The sequence below is a fragment of the Anabrus simplex genome, chromosome 14, assembly GCF_040414725.1.
Source record: "Anabrus simplex isolate iqAnaSimp1 chromosome 14, ASM4041472v1, whole genome shotgun sequence".
Lineage (NCBI taxonomy): Eukaryota > Metazoa > Arthropoda > Insecta > Orthoptera > Tettigoniidae > Anabrus > Anabrus simplex.
The window spans coordinates 36,935,836-36,960,018 of record NC_090278.1 but is presented as its reverse complement, the minus strand read 5'-3'; the positions used below and the strand labels follow the sequence as shown (position 1 = coordinate 36,960,018).

The 24,183-nt window shown below is 37.1% G+C and overlaps 1 protein-coding gene across 1 annotated transcript in view; it reads left to right on the top strand.

The window, feature by feature from the left end:
* Nucleotides 1–24,183, top strand: part of Rim (Rab3 interacting molecule) — a 738,199-nt gene that overhangs the window by 593,439 nt on the left and 120,577 nt on the right. Inside the window, exon 20 of the mRNA XM_068230365.1 lies at nt 12,700–12,850. Coding sequence (XP_068086466.1) covers nt 12,700–12,850 — 151 coding nt within the window. The remainder of the gene's footprint in view (nt 1–12,699; nt 12,851–24,183) is intronic.

The following is a 24,183-nucleotide window of genomic DNA, read 5'->3' as shown; positions in this document are numbered from 1 at the left end:
TTCGTAACCATTCCATCGCTCGTAATGTTTGGTCCATAAACTGCACAGATCTCACGATGAATATTGATAGCTTTCAAATCTTTTGCACTCAGAAAACGAATAACAGACTGGACTTCACAGTCGGCGGGACTCTCGATCGGTGAGGCCATTTCAAACGCTTGCCAACAAACGTACGCAAGGGCGACTATTGCCATAATGGCATCTCAGCCTTGCCAATAGATGCAGGTACACAGTGCGCATGCACGGAATGCCGACCGCAACGCTTCATTGGTGGAATATCAAAACGGTACTTACTTAAAAATCATGCCTCGTATATACTTATACAAAAAGATTATACATTTTCAGTGTAATTCTCTGGTGTCACTGGAGTCACCTTTGCTCATTATTATTATTATTTTTTGTACTGGTGGATGTTACATGATTTTTCAAGGGTAAATTCCACTCAAGGATCATAGGATGTACGGCGGGAAGGGAGGGGGGTACAGGAAGCAAAACTTCCAGGTATTTTCCTTTATATTGGATTTACAAAGAAACATTATGGAATAAAAATGGCTTAAAATTCATTATAAGCAACTTTGCTTCAATGCAGCATTTCAGTAACATGGTTTTGGAATTTTAGAATTACCCCAGGATGGCAAAGACATCTTTTGCAGTTAATTAGATGGCAAAGACATCTTTTGCAGTTAATTAGATTGAGTCTGCATATCAGTAAATATCAAGAGCTGAAATATTCCAGCACTGGATGATTTTTGATTATCAGTGTTTGGTTCCTGTGTAAATTGTTCCTGCTTTACCCTCTCTGCTACTGAAAACAAGCACAGTAACTGCTGAGACAGTAAACAATTGGCCTGTCAATGACAAGTACGTTCTATTGGTCAAGTATGTAAATCTAAAAAAGGGAAGCTGGATACAAAAGATAAAGATAGGTAGGAGACGCCATAGAAATGAAAGATGTGGACAAATACTATATGAATACACTACAGTCTACATAGCCATATTATCCCCAATACATTTTGGGGAACTGTTCAGTTTCTGATTTTTCCTTAATTATACCATTTGATAATACTTCTGTTATATCTTTTAATATTGTTAGATGTAAAACATATTACTACTAGGCATAATAATCAATTGATTCCATTTTTTATTATTATTATTATTATTATTATTATTATTATTATTATTATTATTATTATTATTATTATTATTATTATTATTATTATTATTATTATTATTATTATTATTTTTGTGCCAGAGCATTGATAATAAATAATTCATAAATACAAATATACATGACCATAACATACACTTTACTTGTAGTATGTATTATTACTATGTATTGCATTTATGGAAACTAATACCCATTCAAATATATACTTTCCGATCATTCAAAGAAATTGTGTGCAAAAAAATTAAAAGTACTATGTCTTTTAAAATATTTTGTATAGAGAGTCAGTTACCTTAGGTTGTTGTTTATTATGGTCTATAGGAAAATTAATTTTATACATTATGCTGACGAATATTTTGAGAGTGTTTGTTTTGTGGTGTATCACTTGATCACTTCTCTCTCTGTTGGTTTTTAAATATATTTGCACTGTGTTGCAGTTCTAAGTAATCATATTACATGTGTATTTCTTCTTCTGTCTTCTTGACTGCTGTGTTTTGGTTTTGCAGTTTTCATCATTTTGTCTGTGTGTGTGTGTGTACTTGGTTATCATGCTTTTCAATTTTTTTTCTTTCAAACCCTAATGAGAATAGGGTCACACTGTTCTAATCTAATTAATCTTCCATCATAATCTCTTTGATTACTCTTCTGGTCTCTTCATTTTAAAATTTGTTGCTTAGCTTCTGTCTTACTGGAATTTTTGTCCTTCTAATAAGCTATTTCTTCTACTTGTTCTTTCTTCCTCTTCTCTGCAGTGATGTTCCATTTTATTTCATCCTTGTCTTTTTGATGATATACTCTGAATTTTTTAAATATTTTTGCCTAATTATTTGGTGTTCTTTAAAACTCTGTGTGGAGGGGATTTCAGAGGAACTTAGACCTGTAAAAATGTGTGAAGCAGCATGTGGCAACAAAATGGTCATTGCTAGGTTTTTGTTTATTTAAACAACTCCAAAGTCGTTTATGTGAATTGGCTGTTCATCTCTCTTGGAGGATATCAACCTTGGAATGGTGATTTTTTTGTACATAAAAAAAATACAGGATTTTTAAAGGCTTAACACAGCCCTCGTTTGCTAAATGATTTTATTTCAGATTGTTTTCATTGGTAGGATTTTAGGCTACGGTAATAAAATTCTCACTATTTTACATACCATGTTTATCAAATGTGGTTCATATTTTTCATATTACTCTCTTCCTTCAGTTTATAAAACTCATTTAACGCATTATACTGAGGATCATCTCGTGTTTTATTCTATAAAATGGAACTGTAGTGGAATAATTGTGAGTACATTTTCAGTTATTTTGTAGAAAGTATAATTACTTTCATTAATTGACAGTAATCCATTCTAAAATTACCTTAAGTAATATGTGACATTTTTATATCTTTTTTGCCTTGACTACCACTACTACTACTATTACTTCTTCCTGTGAGTCTCAGGGTAATGAAAATAAAGCAATAGACACATTTCTTTCTGGTAAAAAAAGAAAACAGATACAGTATGTATTTAAATATATTTGTAGTGCTTAAAGATATCCATATGAGGAAGGATTGAAAATTAATGTGCAACATTTTTTAAATGAAATATTTAATGAGCAGGAAAATAAAATGTTATGCACAAAAATAGCTACAGGTTTTACCTACTTTTTGATGTATGAACCAAGACTCTTGAGACATTTCTCCTATCGTGACACCGAGTTGAATATGCTTTGTTCATAAAATTCTGTTCCCTGGTATTATAGCCCCTGTACATGACCGATTACATTTCTTCTCTTTTTCTTCTGAGCCAAAGCGCTGAACTATTAGGATTTTTTTCGATGGTCCAAAGAGATGACAGTGCTTCCCCCACGTTGTGGCTTCTGTTTGTGCAAAAATTGAGAAGTCCAATGGGGAGGTACTCGATCATCCACCGTACAGTTCAGACCTTACTCCCAATGAGCTATTTTGGCATGCTCTGGATAAAACATGAGGGTTAAGGTGCTTCTGTTAGTTGAGCAGTTATAGCTAATCTGAAGTGATACAGTGTTGTCTGGTTTTTCATCACAATTTCCTTTTCAAATGAGGAATGCATTTGCAAAGGTGACAGTGCAAGTGCCTAGTGGATTTCTACCAGAGGTCTCCATTAAATAGAATGTACTGTAGGTTTCAGTTTGAGAGTGGTAGCCTGTTGAGGCTTGGATGGTTGGAAAGTTAGCTTAAGAGTAAACCACATATGAGATGCCTATGTCAGTAAATTTATCAGGACATTAAAATATTTATGACAGAGCAAAATTCTAACACAGTAGTGTTTCCTAAGACTACTAGCAGTTACGGAGATGTGAGACATACTGGTTTGTTTTTGTTGACCATCATTACCATCAACATCATCATCATCATCCGACTCGTTGGCTGAACGGTCAGCGTACTGGCCTTCGGTTCAGAGGGTCCCGGGTTCGATTCCCGGCCGGGTCGGGGATTTTAACCTTAATTGGTTAATTCCAATGGCACGGGGGCTGGGCGTATGTGTTGTCTTCATTATCATTTCATCCGCATCACGACGTGCAGGTCGCCTACGGGAGTCAAATAGAAAGACCTGCACCTGGCGAGCTGAACCCGTCCTGGGATATCCCGGCACTAAAAGCCATACGACATTTCATTTCATTTCATCATCATCATCAGCATCAGAACTTTAGCACAAGAAGCTTATTAACTCTTTCTGTCATCCAATAAAACAACCATCATCTATCGACCAATATGTAGACAATGAATTCTACAAAAAAATTATGTTATTATTATTATTATTATTATTATTATTATTATTATTATTATTATTATTATTTTCTCTTCATTACTGGTACTTTCATTATTTGTGATATTTTCCTAATTATGAGGGTTCTGTTGATGTTAGCAATATCCAGAGCTGAAAAAGATGACAGTGTGTTAAGTGGTGTTAAAGTGAATGGCCTAGGCCTATATGAAACAAGGTGCAAATTAAATCCCTCTTACTCTGTGAAGAAAGAAGTGTGTTACATAAAATGTTTATGTCTGTAGTTACTGTTCGTCATATCTTTCTCTAAATTTTTAGTGTTTTTTAATCAAAATGAAGGTTAAAAAAAGAGAAAAGATTGTTTATCTTGTTATAATATATTGCTATTGCTAGGAAATGTCTCTCGTCTATCTCTATTACTTGTAGGTGCTTTGTATTTTACACATGGAACGCAGTGCTGTCTTAACCTTATCCTGGTCTGTCCTCCAGTCAAGTGATACATATTTGGGTGCCACAGTAGCTGCTTTTTAAACTGTTATACCTAGGGCAATGCTGCTTCAGCCCTACCTTATCATATCCAGTATACTCCTACCATTGCACACCATAATGTAAGCTTATAATTCATCTTAAGTGGAGAAATATCTGTAGCACTGTGGGTTACCTTTACATGTCATACAACCACAGATGAAGAAATATATTTAACAGTTTGTTCCTCCCGAACTTGATCTGAGGACCCACCACTTAATATTGTGCAGAACATTGTGGTGTGCAAATCTACTGTAGTATCCTGCCAATTCCTCACAACAATGTTCATGTTTTTTATTTTCTTTAAGGATTTCATTGTTTAATGCAAACTGGAATCGAAATGCTTCCTCTGACAGTTTCGTGATCATACACTTGAAGCGGTGTTCATTGTGATAAATGCTGACCTTGCTCAAGATATTCAATTCCTTCTAGGAAGAGTAAAATCTTTTGTATCATAGAAAATCCATTTGAGTCATCCTAGTAATAAGTAGTACAGATAAAGGTTGTTGTGATTATGTAGTCACTACATGATAAAATTAATTTCTTTGATCATACTGTTGACTGCTGTGATGAAAGCAGAACATCAAAATTGATGTGCAAGTCTCCCACATGTCACCAACTTAAGAGCGGTCATTTATACATGGCTGATTTGAAAGTGGACATTGATATAGTTTACTTTTTGCCATGGGCTTGATGCATATTCATCTCTGGCTTCAGGGGAATGATGGATGTAATGTCCAATTCTTTAGTATAATTTGGTGCACTAAATCCTTTGGAGAAATTCAGTCAAGCTTTAAAACCAAAACTACTCATTTAGTGGTGTTGAAAATATTACCAAAATATGAACATTCTAAGATTTCTCAATGTTTTCAATCAACCTCTCATATCCCAAAATTTATTTAGTGAATGTCTTAATAATAATACTTTATTAATGGTAATACCATTTTATACAACAATAGAGAAAAATAAACAAAACAAAACACACTAAAAATAAATACACATATAATAAGAAATGGTAGACAAAATTATACATAAAAAAGAAAAACAGTGAGAGAGGAAAGAAAATCGCTGATCATAGTCATTTTGTAACATTTACACATTTTCTAGTATTTTCAAGATATTTCAATTCAAAATAGCCTACAGAACCAGAAACAAAATATCAGAACATATATATGATGCACATAGTAACAATAAAAAAGATGTCTACACCAATTCGGGAGTATTTGTGACACCTGTAAAATGTACAAATGGACAAACCTTAAATCAAAGACACCAAGAATATTTTAAGGCAGTAAAGTACAACAGATACTCAGCTTTTGTGGAACACATTTATAACAGTAATCATAGTTTTTTAGGGATCGAAAGGACATGAAGTTCATTCTTAAAGGTAATTACAGATTTGAATTAAATACCCAGCAAAAACATCAAGATATTCTTGGCACAGATAAGAGAACCTGATAAAATTTTAAATGAAACAGTTGCAAGCAACATTTTATTCACAACCTTGAGGTGATGTAAGTCATGTGATTCCAGTGCACTCCACATTTAAAGCTGAACGTCTGTTTAGTACTCGATCAACAGCCTGAACAGCCCTTCCTATGGTATGTCACACCTTTTTATAACAACATTGTAATTTTACACATATTATTTGCACACTCTTACACTTGTTTTTATTTTTTCTTATTTTACAATTGATCTCAACAGGGCTCCATTTTGACTTTTTTTAAAACATATTTTAACTCATTTTGATGACACACTGATGTAGACTTAATGTTGTAAAATTAATTTTAACACTGATGATGGACTTTAGAGACTAAAAACCAGGTTTGGATTAAAATAGTGTGCTGATACAAGTGTGTATGATTAATAATAATAGATATAATACATATGTACATTAGTTTGGAAAATAAACTATACCTTCACGTCTAGGTTGTTTAACCATAAAGTACCCAACACATGACCCCCGGGTGGTGCTAAGCAAGCAACAGCAAACAGGTGACTAGGCATATTTCTCTCCTGGTCAAGATATCCTATAGCTCTTACAACCCTGGGGACTTTCGGTCTTCCAAGAGGCTGTTTTTGAACCAGATGGCATGTTGGTATTGGGGGTCTCACTTGATCAGCACAACAAACTCTCTTGTGAGCATTTAAATTGAAATAATAAATACAAATTCTATAGAGTACAGGTTTGTTTCTGAATATGGTTTGAAAACCCATTATTTACTGTGTCTAACTGAATACATAGAGCAAATCAGCTAAGAAGTTCACCTCATATAACTCGTAAACTGTTAAAGATACCAAAAATCTGGTTTCACTTTCCGTAATGTTACCAAGGGGGCTCATAATGTAACATACAGTACTAATACAACAAGTACTTCTCAAGAAAATGGAATACCTTCAAATATGTTTAATTGGTCCTTAAAAGTGGCTGGATATTTGTTTTCCCTTCACCTGTTAACTACTCGATAAATTTTAAATCTTGCAATGTCATCACAGTAGAGCTAATCCCTAGCTGTCAGAAGAACATGAAGCGACTCTGTCTGTAGCACACATTTTGGCTGCACAGTTAGTGATTTATTCAAACAGGCCTTATGGCTGGCAAATGGAGCACATTTGGAGACATTCCATTTTCTTCAGAAGTAATTGTAGGATTTAAAAAAATAACTATGCCCCTAAATTTGCAATGTCCCTATCTCTGATGCTAGGTGTAGAATACAGTATACTTCCATTTAGAAGTATGAAGTTATTACTATTATCTCAGCAGATAATGATGCCCTCTAACATTTGATTATGAGTCCCTTAGTAATATTTCTGAAACTTAGAACAGTGTTTGATATCTTTAATGATTTACAAGTTATTTGATGTAAACATTTTTGCTGACTTGGCCAAGATGGTTCACCTACAGGGATGTGGGTTCAATTTCCCATCAAAAAGTAAAAATATGTAAGTAAATGAGACTTCTACTTCTAGAACATAGCCTTGAAGTTCACTCAGCCTGCCCCAAAAATCAGTACCAGATTAATTCCTGGGAGCAAAGGTGGTTGGGTATAGAGCTAACCACTTAGTGTCAAGGTAACATACCTTCCACTTCTATAACGGCCTTCATGGCATGTACAGAGATGTCTTTACCATGTATAAAGGAATCTTAGCATACATGTTCATTGTCGCATTGGGTAAGTTCTCATTTCATCTCTTCTCTTCTCTTCTCTTCTCTTCTCTTCTCTTCTCTTCTCTTCTCTTCTCTTCTCTTCTCTTCTCTTCTCTTCTCTTCTCTTCTCTTCTCTATAAATCATCTATTAAAATTTCTCTGTTTCACTGCTAGAAGTGCTGATCATACTGTTGACTACTATGATCTCATGTGTAGGAGAGATTTTCACATAATCTAATATTTTTGCTATTCATAGATCTGATTTTAATTTTAAATGTTATTTTTTATGTAGTTAAGTGAAGTTCCATGCTGGACTTCAGGAATAATTTCAAACAAATGAATCAACATATGTGTTATGTACATGTTGTTAAAATTCTTTCTTTAAGCGCAATCACTGTTGGCTGATTGGTTGCAACACTTCTGATGTAGGCAAGACATTGACTGAAGTTTCAGATCTCTCTGATGTGATTCAGGATGTGTGTTTCCTCAAATTTAAAAACACATTTGACACTAACTCTACTATAAAAGATCTGAAAAAACTATAGTTTGACAGTGAGTCAGACAGCCATTTTGTCACACTTTACCTGGACTGAGTAATAAGATATTTCTGCTGAAGTAATGTCAACGTAGTTAGTGTCTTCATCGTGTTTCTCTATTTGACCATGAGCAGACACTATGGCAGCAACACAAAACTTATTGTACTTACAACACTGTAACTTTGTTTTGAACTCCATCTAAATCATTCAGGTCTTCCTCAAGGTATTTGTAACTACCTCTAATCACTTAATATTTCTATAATTATTATCACAGTCATGCTGCTCAAGCATTGGAGGTATGATTTTGTGACTTGTAAGTCAGTTGTTGGCTAGTTGAAGTACATCTAGACCTATGAAGTTTATTTCACCATCAAACTATGAGGGTAGCCCATGAAATAATGTACCACATTTTTTTCTTCAACAATTATTTATCGAACACAATGAAACTTAAACACAAGAAAGAATTATGTTTCTTCTACACTCCCTCTTTTTCCATGTAATCTCCTTCCCGTTATATGGCCCTCCTCCAGCGAGACACTAGGGCGTGTATGTCCTGTTGGTACCACTCCTTGTTCTGTTCATGAAGCCATTTCTTCACTGTGCGAATCACCTCTTCGTCATCATGACCTTACCAGCCTTTTTGTCAGCATGACCTTACCAGCAGAAGCAGTTGCTTTAAATTTTTTCTTCTGTGGAGAGTCAGGATGGTGCCATTCCATTGATTGCAACTTTGTTTTTGGCTCAAAATGGTGAACCCAGGTTTCATCACCCATCACAATCCAGGACAAGAAGGCTTCCCCCTCAGCTTCAAAATGTTGCAGCAACTCAGAAGAAATATTTTTTCTGAGAGTTTTGTGTTCCTCTGTAAGGTGGCGCAGAACCCATCATGAACACTTTTTTTTTCTTCTTCGTATTCAACAGCACTGATGATTACACCTACACTTCCTTTGCTGACTGACAGCTCTCACACTAAATGCCGAGTCATTCTGCGTTGGTCCTCACGAACGAGCACATCAGCATGCTGCAGTTTGTCAAGTGACAGCCGTGGGTGGCCTCCCTGACCACTGCAAATCTTGGAGCTCTGCCGAACCACTTTCAGATGGCTGTACCCTCTGCACCCAGCGACTGACCGTATTTTTGTCGACTGCTGATGCTCCATAAACTACACATAAACGTTTGTGAATGTTTCAAACTGTTTCTTGCTCTGCAGCGAGAAATTCAACGACAATACGCTGCTTGTAACATACATCACTTACAGACACTTCGTTGAACCATTGCTGCAAGTACACTATCCGTCGTAAAAAGCAAAAACTTTGCACGCACACTCAGAGAACTTCAAAGAATTCATATCTAAAGTTTCACATTCGTACCAGTGTTGGGGGCTGAGAAAAAAATTGTGGTGCATTATTTTCTGGGCCACCCTCGTAGTTTAGGGATAGCAGATTGGACCAGTGACACGTCATATACTTGGAAGTCACATTGCTCCTCAAATAATCAAATAATGGAATCAGTGCTTCCAATTCATAGGTTTTTTTTTGTTTCTTTTTGTGATATCTGAAGCCATCATTTTTCAGTTTCAACTCATTTAATTTATAATTGCTAGGATCTTCAGTCAGCCAAAACTAATTTTGAGTAATAAATTTACAAATTACCTGAAAAAGAAAACATATGATAACAGTATTATATTTTAAAAAGAAACAACTTAATTGAAACAGAATGACATGTAGTTCATAGACTGTCATTGTTAGAAACAGCATTGAGGAATAGTTACAGAATTGTACAAAGAAATTTTTAAAAATAGAAAATTTCTAAATAATTCTGACAAAGATGATATTAAAAAAATTGGGTGGGAAGGGGGTTGATGAGACATGTTGCTCTGTTTTACTCCTCACATTTCAAAAAATTACCTTAGCACTAGAGTCTTTCATATACCAGGGTTAAGTTTTAAGTAAGGTCCAATTGGCTGCAGCTGTGTAAATTTTGTGTGCTGGCTCCCAGCATACCTTGCCCACAAGCAGATACCATTTGTAGTTATGGTGTCAGGTTATACTGTTTATACAGTGAGATTAAAATGTTTAAAACGATTGAATGGCCTGACAACTGTGAAATATAGTCTGCGATTCGGTTTCGACAGCAAGGAATATGTCAGTGGCAGACGTGATGTGTACAGCTACCTGAAACAGTTTCTTGCTGGTCAGCCGTTTGGCACCAATGAAGAAGAAGTGAAAACAACAGTTGAAGATCATTTCTGTGTTGACGTTTAACTAATAAGATAGAGTTTGAGGGATGTTCCACCATTCAACACATTGTAAAATATATTAATTTATAAGAAGACTGGTTTTGACTTCCTAGGAATCATCATCAGTCCTTGTTGAAAATCAAATCAAGGGGAATCGATAACAATCATCATAATAAAAAATTTATGTGTTTCCAGGCAATTGCCTTTAGGTATATAATTTTTTATTATGATGATTGTTATGAGATTCCCCTTGATTTGATTTTCAACAAGAACTGATGATGATTCCAAGGGAGTCAAAACCAGTCTTCTTATAAATGAATATATTTTACAATGTGTTGAATGGTGGACATCCCTCAAATTCTATCTTAACAGTTGAAGATTCATTGTCTTTACAGGCAGTTGAGTTCCATGACATGGGCTTAAACAAATTAGTAGCTATGATAAATGTTTAAACAAAGAAGAAAACTATATAGACCAATAGCTTAAAGCGTAAGGAGTGAAGTGAAAACATTTTTTGTTTTGTTTCTATTGAAAAAAACAGACCTTACTTAAAAATAATCTTTGTATTGATATGTATTAAAAAGTATAGGCTTCTGTTGCATGTAAAATCAACAGTAAGTGAGATAGAATGGTTAATAACCAAATTACCTTTGACACCAGGAATTAACATGTTAGCGATGTTACTTTTATTGATTTAATGTAAATAATATTTGATAAGGGAAATGAAGCGGATTTCTTGCTGTTACACTTCCCTGCCATCAGTGGAATTTTCCTCTCTTCCATCTTGTTATGGTAGATATTCTAAAGACACATCCTTTTAACAGCACTGACGATGTATTTTTGGTGCTTTCAAGCCTATTTTTTCATTTAGCACCTGCAGAAAACGATGACTAGCTGAAAAGCTATCTTCTGTCATTATGTGTCCTTTATTACCACCAATGCAACTAATAGTCTCTCATACAGTATAACTCCTCCCAGAGCCATATGACTAAAAATTTAATTTCCCACTAAATCTGCTGAGAAGGCAGAGAGATATGATTCGGTATGTAAGCCTGTAGCTATGGTGGTACTTGAACTTGTTATCATAGTATTCATTTCTGACATAGGCTGAGTGATCCCCAGGGCCATTTCAATTCTCTGACAGGAAATAAAACCCACACGTGCTTCTGAATGAACCAAGCAGACAGCACCTGTATTGAGATCTAGATAATGTTATTCAAATCAATTGCATGATTAAATTTATTGAGTCATATGTAACCAGTTTACAAGATGAGGATATGATAAAATATTTGGGAAGTCTTCCTACTTCTTGAGCAAGCTCAATTTTATTTACTCCCTGTGGGTGGGGGATGCATACGAATAATACACCCGCGGTATCCCCTGCCTGTCATAAGAGATGACTAAAAGGGATGACCAAGGTGTGATTGAATTAGAACCATGAAACTACTTGTGATTAGTACCACTATATGCGGAACATCATGGGTTTGCGTTGCCTGTGATTTGTACCCATTATGTGAGGAACACCACAGGTCTGGGCATTGCCTATGATTAGTACCACTACTGTATATGAGCGACACCGTTGGTCTGCATTGCCTGTGATTTGTACCCATTATGTGAGAAACACCACAGGATAGTATGAGTCCCTGTGATTAGTACACCTATGTGAGGACATCATGGGTTTGAGTTGCCTACGAATGGTGCCATTATGTGAGAAACACCATAGGTCTGCGTTACTTGTGCGACGTACAATACTTGTGAGTAGTACCATAATGTTCAGAAAACCATGAGTTTACACTACTTTTGATTAGTACGGCAACTTGAGAAATACCATGGTTCTACTTTACTAGTGATAAGTACCATTATGAGGGGCTGTTGACCTAGATTTTGAACCCCTTTTGACAATAAGCATCATCAATTCAGGATAGTGCTTTGGAAGCAGTCCCTTGGTCAGTAACATAGTTTCTGGGAAGATGAGGCATTGTGGGTCTGATCCACTGATTGTTTTTAATTCATATTCATCTATTCATTCTTGAACATCACATTTTGAATACTGGTCAGTGGATGAATTTTGAACTTTTAAATTGTCATTGTATTTTTTCTCATTTCGTACCATTAGGGGCTGATGACCTAGATGTTAGGCCCCTTTAAACAACAAGCATCATCGTCATAAATTTTATTCACAAAATTCTGAATATTGTATGATCTGTTAAACTGTAAGAGTGAAAGCAAGACTCATTCAGTTTGTTTTATTGAATGTAATACCTGGAAAGAAAATTACACCCCACCCTCCCTTCAATTCAACCCAAAACACCCTGGCTGACGATATTGTATTATTTGAACCGCAGAAGGTGGTACTAGAAAAAGTAGCTCCCCAAGCTGCGGAATCCAGCGGTCGCAGGAAGTGGTTCCACGCTACCACCACCCTCCCTACCGCCTACCCTCTAAAATGTCCACAGACGGAAGTCTCAACAGTGTTTCTAGTTCAGACGGATCCACGTAAGTAAAAAGAAAAAAAAAAGAGACCAAAGCATTAATTTTCTATATCTACAGAAGTGCGTGGATCCTCCTCTACCCAACCCTCCTTCACCTTCCGTACTGTAGTAAGTTTTCTATACTCTCATGAGGATACAAATTACCTCCAAAAGCACCTGTGTAAAATATTATAGAACAGGAAGAAAAAATAAATTTTGGTATATGTTCTTATTGCCAGGGGTTGAATTATATTTGTGAGAATTTGTCCTTGCTTTACCATGAGAAATGTTTCATTGGTTCAATGTATAGCACAAAACACATGTAATTCAGGTCTGCCAAGACCAAACCCCCAGAAAATGTGTAGTTGGTAATTTTTTGCTATTTAGGGAGCCATTCCATGTTATAAATCTCATTCCATATTGATGGTTAACACTTTACAAATAAAAAAGTCTTTTATTGTCCTCCTGTTCAATACAAAGAACCATCTGTATTAGATGAGATAATATCTATACATGTTTCAGCCTATCTAAAGGCCATCCTCAGTAGAAACTCAACTATTACATTTGTGCAAATAAATAAAAAATGTGTGGAATCAAAAGACAATGATCATGATTAACATATTAAAAACATAATAAACACATCTAGAGGTATAAAGAATTCCTCTTATCTAAAAACTCGTTTGGTTGACATAAAACTTGCTAATCCTTTTAAAAGTGGAAATCTGTGTTGCTCAGCATAGTGAGACCATCAATAAGGGAATAATGAGTGTGCATCATTCGTTAGAATACTGTCGTCTCGAGTGGTACAACCTTGTTGGTCTCATGTCTCTATTGACACTCTGACATTTTTTATTTGTTTGCATAAATGTAATATTTGAGTTTCTACTGTGGATGGCCATTAGATAGACTGAAACATGTATAGATATTATCCCATCTAATATACTGTAGATGGTTCTTTGTACTGAAAAGGAGGACAATATAAGACTTTTTTAATTTGTTAAGTAATTTAGGTAGCTGTAAGAACAAACAAATAAAAAGACCTAATCAGATATTTGAAGGAAAGAATACGAAGGAAGAGTAACGTACCTTGGTAAAGGTGTATATGTCGTCACATTCCCATAGGTGAGACATGGTGCGGTTATCATAGGTCCTCAATTGATCCTAGCATTCTTTACAATCACTAACTCCCAGCTGACATTGCTCCCACTTACTTGTACTTGGCTCCTCACTTTCATCTTTCCTTGGTGAACTCTTCTTCTCTACTGATCCTGATGGTATTAGGTTCATATCCTACCTTCCCTTCCTTTTGCCAATACCCTGATATGTTTTTTCTCTGATTAGTGTTGCGGGAGGATGGTTGCCCAGTCGTATTGGCGATGCTGGATTTATCGTCCATAATTTCTCATACCTGCTCAATGGGCGAAAGTTCTGGTGATCTCTCAGGCCAATTGTAGAGCACGTTAGGTGACAGCAGCAGCATGAGGATGAGCGTTATCCTGTTGGAAAATACAATCACTAGTCTGACGTACAAATATCTGCTATCAAGTTTCCCGACAAGAGTGCTTCTGCTGTCAAAGGGAATCATTCCCCAGACTATAACTCCAGGTCCAGTGTGTTGACATAACAGACAGATAGCTTGGTTCCAAGCGCTCACCTGGCCTCCTCGTTACCAATCTCTGGCCATCCCTGGCACCAAGACAGAAATGGCTCTCATCTGAGAACACAATACATCTCCTCTCTGCCCTCAAATTAACTCTAGCTTGATAACACTGAGGTCACAGACGGCAGCGATTCGGAGTTAATGGCATGAATGTTACTGGATGTCTGTCTTGGAGCTGTCCCTCCAGTAATCAATTTGTTACAGTTCGCTGTGTCACTCTTATGTCGACTGAAGTTCTAATGGCTGTTGCAGATTCAGTACAATCTCCCACAGCCATGCGGCGAATACAGCAGTCTTCCCTCTTGGTAGTGGCCTGTGTGTAGCTGAACCCCAGTCTTCTTGAGACATTGTTACCAACACCAATGGTGGATACATTCCTGCCAACTCTTTCTTCAGTATCGCGGAAAGGACATCCACCTTTTTGTAGCCCTATTACACGACCTCGTTCAAACTCAGTAAGCTGCTGACACTGCCTTCTTCATGTCTGTAAAGGCACGTTTGACTCACATCTACCTCACAACATTCAACACCAGACGATAACTAACACTCACAAAGTGTACAGCGCTTATTTAAAGCAAACTTGTTGTGCAAGGTCATAGTGGTGCTACTCTTTATTGACCAGTGCAAATTTGAATTGGTGTCATCTTTCAAATGTGCAAATACAGCTCCTTAATTTTGTTTATCTAGCACAACTCCTTCTTGGTGTTGGGATTTAATTTTCTGCAGTCTATTAGGCAGTGTTTTATTACCGTGCCTTTCATGACCCTTCCCTGTCTTTTGCTGGTACCTTAATTCTGCAGAGAATTAGACTTTTTCTTTTTCTCTTTCATTAGAGTGAGGAGGGGTTGGCTATCTCATTATATCATTGTACTTTCCCTTTAAATAATAACTACCACCACACTTCGCTTGGTTCAGGCTCCTCTCCTTTTGTATCCTATCAGACCTCTATTGGTTAATTCTTGTTTTCTTCTGACCTCAACAGTTTTAATTCTGTGAGGCCTAAAGATTCTTTTATTTTCTGCCATTCTTGATCATTCCCTAGAAATAAAAGGATGAAAGTGTGGGGAAGGCACAACTTCTCCTTTCAGACCACACATGGTCACTAACATCATCATCATCAGAAAACAGTGGCAGATTATGAAATTTTGCTTTCATAAGCAGTATTACTTAATTAAAAGAAATATTTCTAGGAAAATATTAACACAACCAAATTGTGGTCCGTTATTGGAAATTATAAATTTCCCAGCTCATTCTTGGTGGCCATCATTTTACCCCAGTGTGTCAATTTTGGCTCATCAGTTGGTAACTAGCACACCTACCAAAATGCGTGGCTAGTGCATATAGCGGAGGTCACTTGGAGCCGCAGGCAGTGCCACTGCACTTTGAGAGACTTGGTCTCTTTGTTCAAAAATCTATGCCTGTTAGGTCATCAGATGATATAGCTACTGATTTCAATTTGCAACTTTGCACTTTGCAGATTTAGCTTGAAAAGTGAAAAGTCAAGCCTGTTTTGTTTGTTCCTTCATTGGTACGGAAATGCAAAGTGAAAAGTTTTCATAAATCTTGCAAAGATTCGATTCCCCTTTCATCTGTTAATTAACAAGTATGTACACTAGTTTCTCGGCATAGAATTTGGTTTAGTGATATAAACATGTTATGACGAGAGCTTTTGTCATCAAGTGAGGACAGTGATGAAGAATCCAATAAGAGAACGTACAAAGACAGGATTAATTTTCATAACCTCACTTTGATGGAATTTCACAATTGTTTTTTTATTACCCCAACACAGGCTGACTATTCTTGAAATGATCGTTCATTTATTGAAACATGCAACAAAAAGAAGTCAATCCCTTTCCAAAAAAGAACAAAACTTACATACTTACATTTGTTAGAAAATGGTGTGCAGCTGCACAGTGTAGCAGCAATGCATGGAACATCAAAATCAATTATTTTCAGAACTGTTACCAAAGTCGTAGATGTTATGCTAAATGTAATATGTCCTAACATAGTACGTTGGCCTGAAAATCCACATAATATAGCGATGAAATTTCTAATGAAGGGTGAATTTCCTTGTGTGTGTGGATGTGTTGACGGTAGCCTACTCTCATTAATATTGATGCTTGTCATCATTTGAGAGTTATTTTTAAAGTTGCCAAAAAGGCTGTCCTGTTTCTCCTTGACAACTTCTAGCACAGCCAGTGTCTTGTAATCATCTTTCTTTCTCATGATCAAAACTTTAAAACTACCGGTACCACAATTATACAGTCAAGTTCGCCACAAAAAATAAAGCATTAAAATCATGGAGTATTACACAGTTTGCCCATAAACTTGATCGGGTCACTCATTCGCAAAGACTTTTTCCTTTGCGAAGAAATTGAAAAGTAAAACCTAGATCATTGTGGAACAGAATGACTTTGCACTTTGCAAGAATTGAATAGTGCGAAGTTGAAAAGTTGCAGAGTTCGTTAGTGGAACAGGTCCCAGTGGCACTGGCTGTGGCTGCCAGAAGTCTGCACGGTGTCCTCCACTATATTCACTAGCCATGCATCTTGGCAGGTGTCCTAGCTACCAACTGATGAGCCCAAATTGCCCAACTAAGGGAAAATGCTAGCAATCAAGAATGAGTTAGCTGGAAAATTTATTATTTCTAATAATAGATGGGCACAGACTCATGGCAAAATGAGGGCAAAAGGGACCAGTGACAGTTTTTGACAATGCTGACTCATATGACTGTAGTAGTGGTGGTTGTTTTAAGAAACAAAACAATATTAGATCCTCGTAATATTTATCACTGGAAAGAATCACGACTGTGATGAGAAAAAGGAGACTGACGTTTTATGGACATATCAAAAGAATGAACCCTGAGAGATTGACCAACAGGATACTTCTTCTGCAGGAAAGGTGGAAAAAACAACCGGGATGGCTTACACACGTGCACAATGACTTGGCAGAAATAGGTATCAAGGAGGAGGATATAAAAGAAAGGACATCATTTAGGAAGAAGGTTGCGGGATTGAGGGATGCGTCTGAAGAGCAACATGCGAAGCCACGGAACATCTCGGTGGAAGAACGAGCAAGAAGTAGTCAAAGACTCAAGAATCTTTGGAGAGAGTGTAAAGAGAAGGGTATCAGTCTGCGTGACAGAAGGAAGATTGTGTAGACGTGGCCCACAGGTGGCCGTATCGATTAATAATAATAATAATAGATGAATCATATTGTAATCATCAATTTAGTTATTCAGGATAAATATTTCAAATTCCCTTTGGGAATCGAAATCTATATCAACCATATTTAGCATAAATACATTATGCTTCCGATTATAAGTTGGTCTATGCCATATGATTTCATTTAAAAATAACATCTTAAGAATGTACAAAATTTATTTAAACTAACTTACCAACATTCACTGATATTATTAAATACTGTTTCACTGAGCAAGTGTCTGTGCCGTTTGGGTCACGTAACTATCAGCTTGCATTTGGGAGATATTACTGTCAGCAGCCCTGAGATGGTTTTCTATGGTTTCCTATTTTCACACCAGGCTACCTTCATTAAGGGCACGGTCACTTCCTTTCCACTCCTAGCCCTTTCTTATCCCAACGTCACCATAAGATCTGTCTGTGTCTGTGCAACGTAAAACGGATTGTAAAAAAGAAAACACTGTGTTTGTAACTCTTCCCTCAGTGTGAACACACATTGAGTTTTTGGGAAGGGGTAAATTTTGTAACCTGGTTCTGACACAAGGACACAGTTTCACATGCCTACTTTAGGCAGTTCCTTCTTTTCACTCTTTGAGTAACAAAAAAAAAGTATTTTGTTCTTTCCAGTGATAAATATTACGAGGATCTAATATTGTTTTGTTTCTTAAAACAACCACCACTACTACAGTCATATGAGTCAGCATTGTCAAAAACTGTCACTGGTCCCTTTTGCCCTCATTTTGCCATGAGTCTGTGCCCATAGTTCTTTGTGGTCTGAGCTTTAGTCCTCTCGCTGTGTCAGTTGTAAGACGGCAGTGAGTGGAGGTTGTCACTGAGAATAATGACTGCATGTTTCTGCTTCATGCACTAACAAGAATGTGATTTGCTTTTTATTATTACTGTAATGATAATAATAATGGTATTGGATTAGGTCACAAATGAACTGAGCTTAAATTTTGAATGCCTTGCATTTACTGATGATGTAGTGCTTTTTGCAGAGAACCTACAAAGTGCAACCAAGCAGATTGAAATCCTCAAGGAAACAGCAGAAAAAAACAGGATTGCAAATATTGTTTGAAATTAAGTGAAATGGCATATGGCTTTTAGTGCCGGGAGTGTCCGAGGACAAGTTTGGCTCGCCAGGTGCATGTCTTTTGATTTGACGCCCGTAAGCGACCTGCACGTCGTGATGGGGATGAAATGATGATGAAGACGATACATACATCCAGCCTCCGTGCCAGCGAAATTAACCAATTAAGGTTAAAATTCCCGACCCTGCCGGGAATTGAACCCGGGACCCCTGTGACCAAAGGCCAGCATGCTAAACATTTAGCCATGGAGCCGCACTGTTTGAAAAGAGGGGTATATAAACATAAATGCCATGGATCCATCTTAGAAAATTAATACCAAGTATGGTGACATCGAAAAAGCTAAGAAATTCAAGTACGTAGGTGAGATTCTGATTCCAAACATCAGTGAAAAGGCAGCAATTGAAGAATGGCCAAGAAAAATGGAGACAATATTCAGACCAATGTCAGAACACTTACAAATGAAATCACTCCACTATTGGGCCAAATTCAGGCATTACAGTGCTGTATTCAAACCTGAATGCTTATATGCAGCCAAGATAATAGCCAGTAAAGGACTCTCAGACCTGAAAAAGAAAGAAAGAAAGGAAACCATCAGATGAATTAACTTTCTGCTTAGGACTAAACCAATAACAATACCGAATATTTGAAAATACCACTGCCACAATGAAGAGAAGGGTCTCTGTGGGCATATTAAAAAGATGATGCACCAACAGGATTCTCACTTTCTAGGTGAACAGGAAAACACAAGTCCCATAGGTGAAGGAAGTCCATTGGGATCTAGAAAAGTATGGAATAAAGGCAGAGAAGTCTTCAGAAGAAAAGTTGCACAGGTGAAGGATCTGTCCAATGGGAAAAAAGAACAGAGTATTTTTGGCAGGAGAATGAGCACGAGCCAACAGATAAAAGGGTACTGGTAAAACAAGGAAAAGATAGGGAACTTGAGAAATGGTGGAAGTTGTGTAATCGCTACCCATAGGTGGTTGAAATGAAACTAGTAATAATAATAACCAGCAACAAAATTTCCCTGTTCAAGGATCAGGCAAGTAAAGCACTGTTGAAGATCTTTAAGAATACACAGTACATGACCAGCACCCAGATGGATGGTCACTGAAGGGGGAAAGAATCCAAAAAGTGGAGAGATTTAAATACCTGGGAGAATGGAAAAACTAACCTGCCCGAAAAAGATGCACTCGTATCGAGGATCAACAAGATGAACCTTAGCGTACAAGCTACCATGAAAACCTACAACAACAAGAAGATCTTGATAGTGATCCGTCCAGAAGTCTTATAGGCAGCTGAATGCCCGAGTGAGATCATCTGGATGTAGGACAACAGCCTTGCTCACCAACGATTAACTCAAAGTAAAGGGCTTTCACAAAGTGGTAATGATTTAGGGTTTATTTTTCAATTGTCAATCAATAAATTAAGTGCTGAAAAGTTCACTATCCCTCTGTACTTCAGATTAGGTGTTAGGCTGATGAGCTTCACACGTAGTATTTATGCAGAAAAATTATTCCTATCTAGCAAGAGTGTGACTGTACGGGTGCTAGATAACAGATTTTGCCAGTTAAACAGAAATATTTTGTACATAACATGCCTAATGTATGATCAGAATGAATGCATTTTTAGTTAGAGGTAATCTACTATTTCACTAGCAGTTTATAACTGCCCAATTGGTATTCCTCAGGTATACCGCCCAGCAGCGGATTTTAATACCGGGGAGGGGGCTGGGCCCAACCACCCTTAGCCTTGATTACAGCTCAAACTCTGCAGCGAAGACTCGACCAGCAGAGGCATGTTTAGATATTTCCCACCTGTAAGCCTGCAGTAAATACACCCTTCATCGAAGGAGCAGGCTGATTTACATGCGTATACTATAAATCTTGCAATTCGTAATATTTGTTTACGGCTTGCCCAAAACACCCTTGAATGTTCTGCACCTTGCTCCTTGCTCGGTGACTGTATTTATCACATCTTTGCAGACCCTTGTAATGTTGCTCTTAGTTTGTAGAACTGCCAAGTTGCAAAACCTTTCTTCCATCATTGTTATTTTGTGGTAAGCCTTCAACCTTTTCAGGGCAGAAACAGTCATTCACTTTGTGCAGTTTGCTGCTATCTTCCACAGAAAAACTGTAACAGCAGTGTTGTCAAACCACTCATGAACAGACTTTGCTTACAGCAGGAAGCACACACAGTGATAATCTCTGAACTGGTCTTCTACCATAGACAACGTGCAGCCAGTCAGAATGTATCTTTCTGCCTTTACAAGAGGATCATGTCCCTTGCAAGAAAAACTTGCCCACACTGTCACCCCAGCTGTGCCACATTTCACAAAGAGCTCTGTAAAGGCTGACCTGTATTGTTCACCTGGCATTTGCTACATTCAAACTCTCCCATCTGACTGCTACATGGTATACCATGATTCACCACTCCAAATCACCAATGACGGCTCTGTTTACACCACCGAATGCAACGCTTAGCACTTGCTGATGAAACGTGTAGTTTATGAACCTGAGTCCTCATATTTCCCATTCACAGTCATAGTGCTAGTTGCACAGTTATTGACTGCAGAATTCTCGAGTGATTTTATGACACATTATCCTGTGATTTTCCCGTACGACCTTCTTCAGTGCTTGTTGGTCCCTGTATATATATATTTTTTTTTTACAATTGGTTTTACATCGCACCGACGCAGATAGGTCTTATGGTGACAGTGGGATAGGAAAGGCCTATGAGTGGGAAGAAAGCAGCCATGGCTTTCATTAAGGTACAGCCCCAGCATTTGCCTGGTGTAAAGGTCCCTGTCTGTTGGCTTACGTGGCCTTCTAGATGGTTTTGCTGTGGCAATGTCATCCCGTTCCCACTTGACAATCACGTCCCTCGCAGTCAACATGGGCAACTTGAGAAGTGCGGAAGTGGCCCTGTCATTGCTTAATGATGTGGTAATCACTAACTGTTCCACAATAAAGTCACTAAGCTCCCTTGATTCATCCATTATGCGGGTCTCATTGCACTGAACACATTGAGACCATGGCTGCCTTTTACAGCAGCACTGGCAGTCGTAGTGACATCTGATCTCTAGTTTGCATATGGAGAGTTGTATTGAAAACTTCATAGTTTTGATCCGTATTGAATTGTGATCACAATAATAATTATTAATGTTGTATGGTCCACCTTTTTCAATACTATACTATATTATGCAATATTATTGAATTACTAATTACATTACATTATTAATTACATTACTAAACTAGGGACTATTTTCGGCCTTGGCTCGCCATGTTCTAGTAAAAACACACAATTGACATGAGAACTAATGTAAAAACACACAATTAACATTAAAATCTGGGATGAACTAAGTGTAAAATCAGAAAAATAAATTAGGCTCTAAATTCTTAGCATCCGGAGTATGCTAATCATCCAGGCTCTTTCTTGTATTGATATTCATAGAATTGTTAGTTCCATCACTGCTAATCATTACAATTTCAGTTGCAAAACGATTAACATTCAATCCTAAATGATTAAAAATTCAATTTACAACTATATTTGTGGGAGTAAATCTAACATTCTTCCCTCACCAGCTTTACTTTGAGTATTAGGATTCGTCTTCCTCTTCACTATCGGTGGCTTAACAGGACTGGTAAATGTTGATTCTGTAGTCATATCATCAGTCACCAAATCTACTTGAGTGATGTTAGCAATATGCAAGCCACTGGATGCCACTGTAAATAACCACCAGCTGACGCAGAACTGCTAGATGGTGTTTGCACATCAACCAACATAAATAAAGTGAAATGTTCCCAAAGTGCTTGTTAAAATCATGCTGAAATGCTGTTGGACATCATCAGGACGGCACATGAAGATATGGTTAAAACTGACACATTCTTAATTTGTGGCCGGTATAAATTCGTAATAAACTGCGGTGTCCATGAAGTTAACCTCTCGTTGCGGCATGTGGTGCGTGTTATATTAGTATGAGGCACACAACAAATGCTGGGTCTGTACCTTAAATGAAGAAATTCTTTGTGAGGTCAGATCTCAGTCTCCAACTACGAATTCGTATGAACCGCTGCTGTATATTTTCTGTTCTCCTATATGGATGTGAAAGCTGGACTCTGGATCCAATCATAGAAAAACGTCTTGATGCCTTTGAAATGTTTCTGTATCGCGTCTCTTGCGGATATCCTGGGTAATGAAAATCTCAAATGCCGAGGTCCTTCGTCGGATGAAAAAGCAAAAAAAACTACTGCTCACCATAAAACAGAGGAAAACTCAATACCTAGGACATATTATGAGAGGTGAGAGGTATCAGTTATTACAGCTTATTATCGAAGTGAAGATACAGAGGAAAAGATCTGTTGGGAGAAGAAGAAATTCATGGCTGAAAGACCTTCGAAGCTGGCACTGCTGTACTTCAGAAATGGTATTCCATTCTGCGCTGTCAAGATCAGAGCTAGTTACGTGGGTCGCCAACCTCCGTTCAGAGACGGCGTCTTAAGAAGAAGAAGTACCTTAAATAAGACCACGGCTGCTTCCTTCCCACTTCTAGCCCTTTCCTCTCCCATCATTGCCATAAAACCTATCTCTGTCAGTGTGATGTAAAGCAATTTACAAAAAAAAAAAAAAAAAAAAAAAAAAAAAAAAAAAAAAAAAAAACTTTCACTTTGCAAAGCAGTTCAATTACATTTTGAACTGGCAAACGGAATGTTTTTTACTTAAAAAATGAATGTTTATTGTCCATCCTGCATCTATGATATTCTTGTTGTCAATCACATTGTCATCAGTTTCCTCATCTCTTGTACTAGTGATTCCATACTTGAATATGCTGTCATCATCTATGAAAAGTGTTAAGAGAGTGGAGCTGTTGATATCCAGCCATTCACAGGCTCTCTCATCGCATTATTTCTGATATGCCACGCCCTTCTCATCGCTATCATAAGCCTACGAAATCTGTACCACGCTTCTTCTCCCGAAACATTTTCATTAGCCATATGCTTTGTGTCAACAGTATTGCAATGTGACTGAACTAATATTCCTTGACATGACCAAAAGTCCTAGATATGGATGATTGTGTTATAAATAGACTGAATCTTTTTGTCGATCTGATGCTTATGTTGATTACATATTTATATGGCTTCATTTCACGTTTCTGTGTTCACCATGCAGAGGTCAGATGAATAAGGAGCACAATGTGTGGTCTTTAAACGAAGTATACAAAGAAAAAACTGATTATTATAGACTGCCTCAGTAACTCCGCCATTGTCCGGAGAACAAATAGATTAGCTAAAGCATAAAAATTAACATGGGATATCTACAAAAAGAAATGTCTATAAATAAATGCAAAAATAAAACACTACAACACAGTTATAAAACCAGAAGCTACATATGCAGCAGAAATACTCTTTTA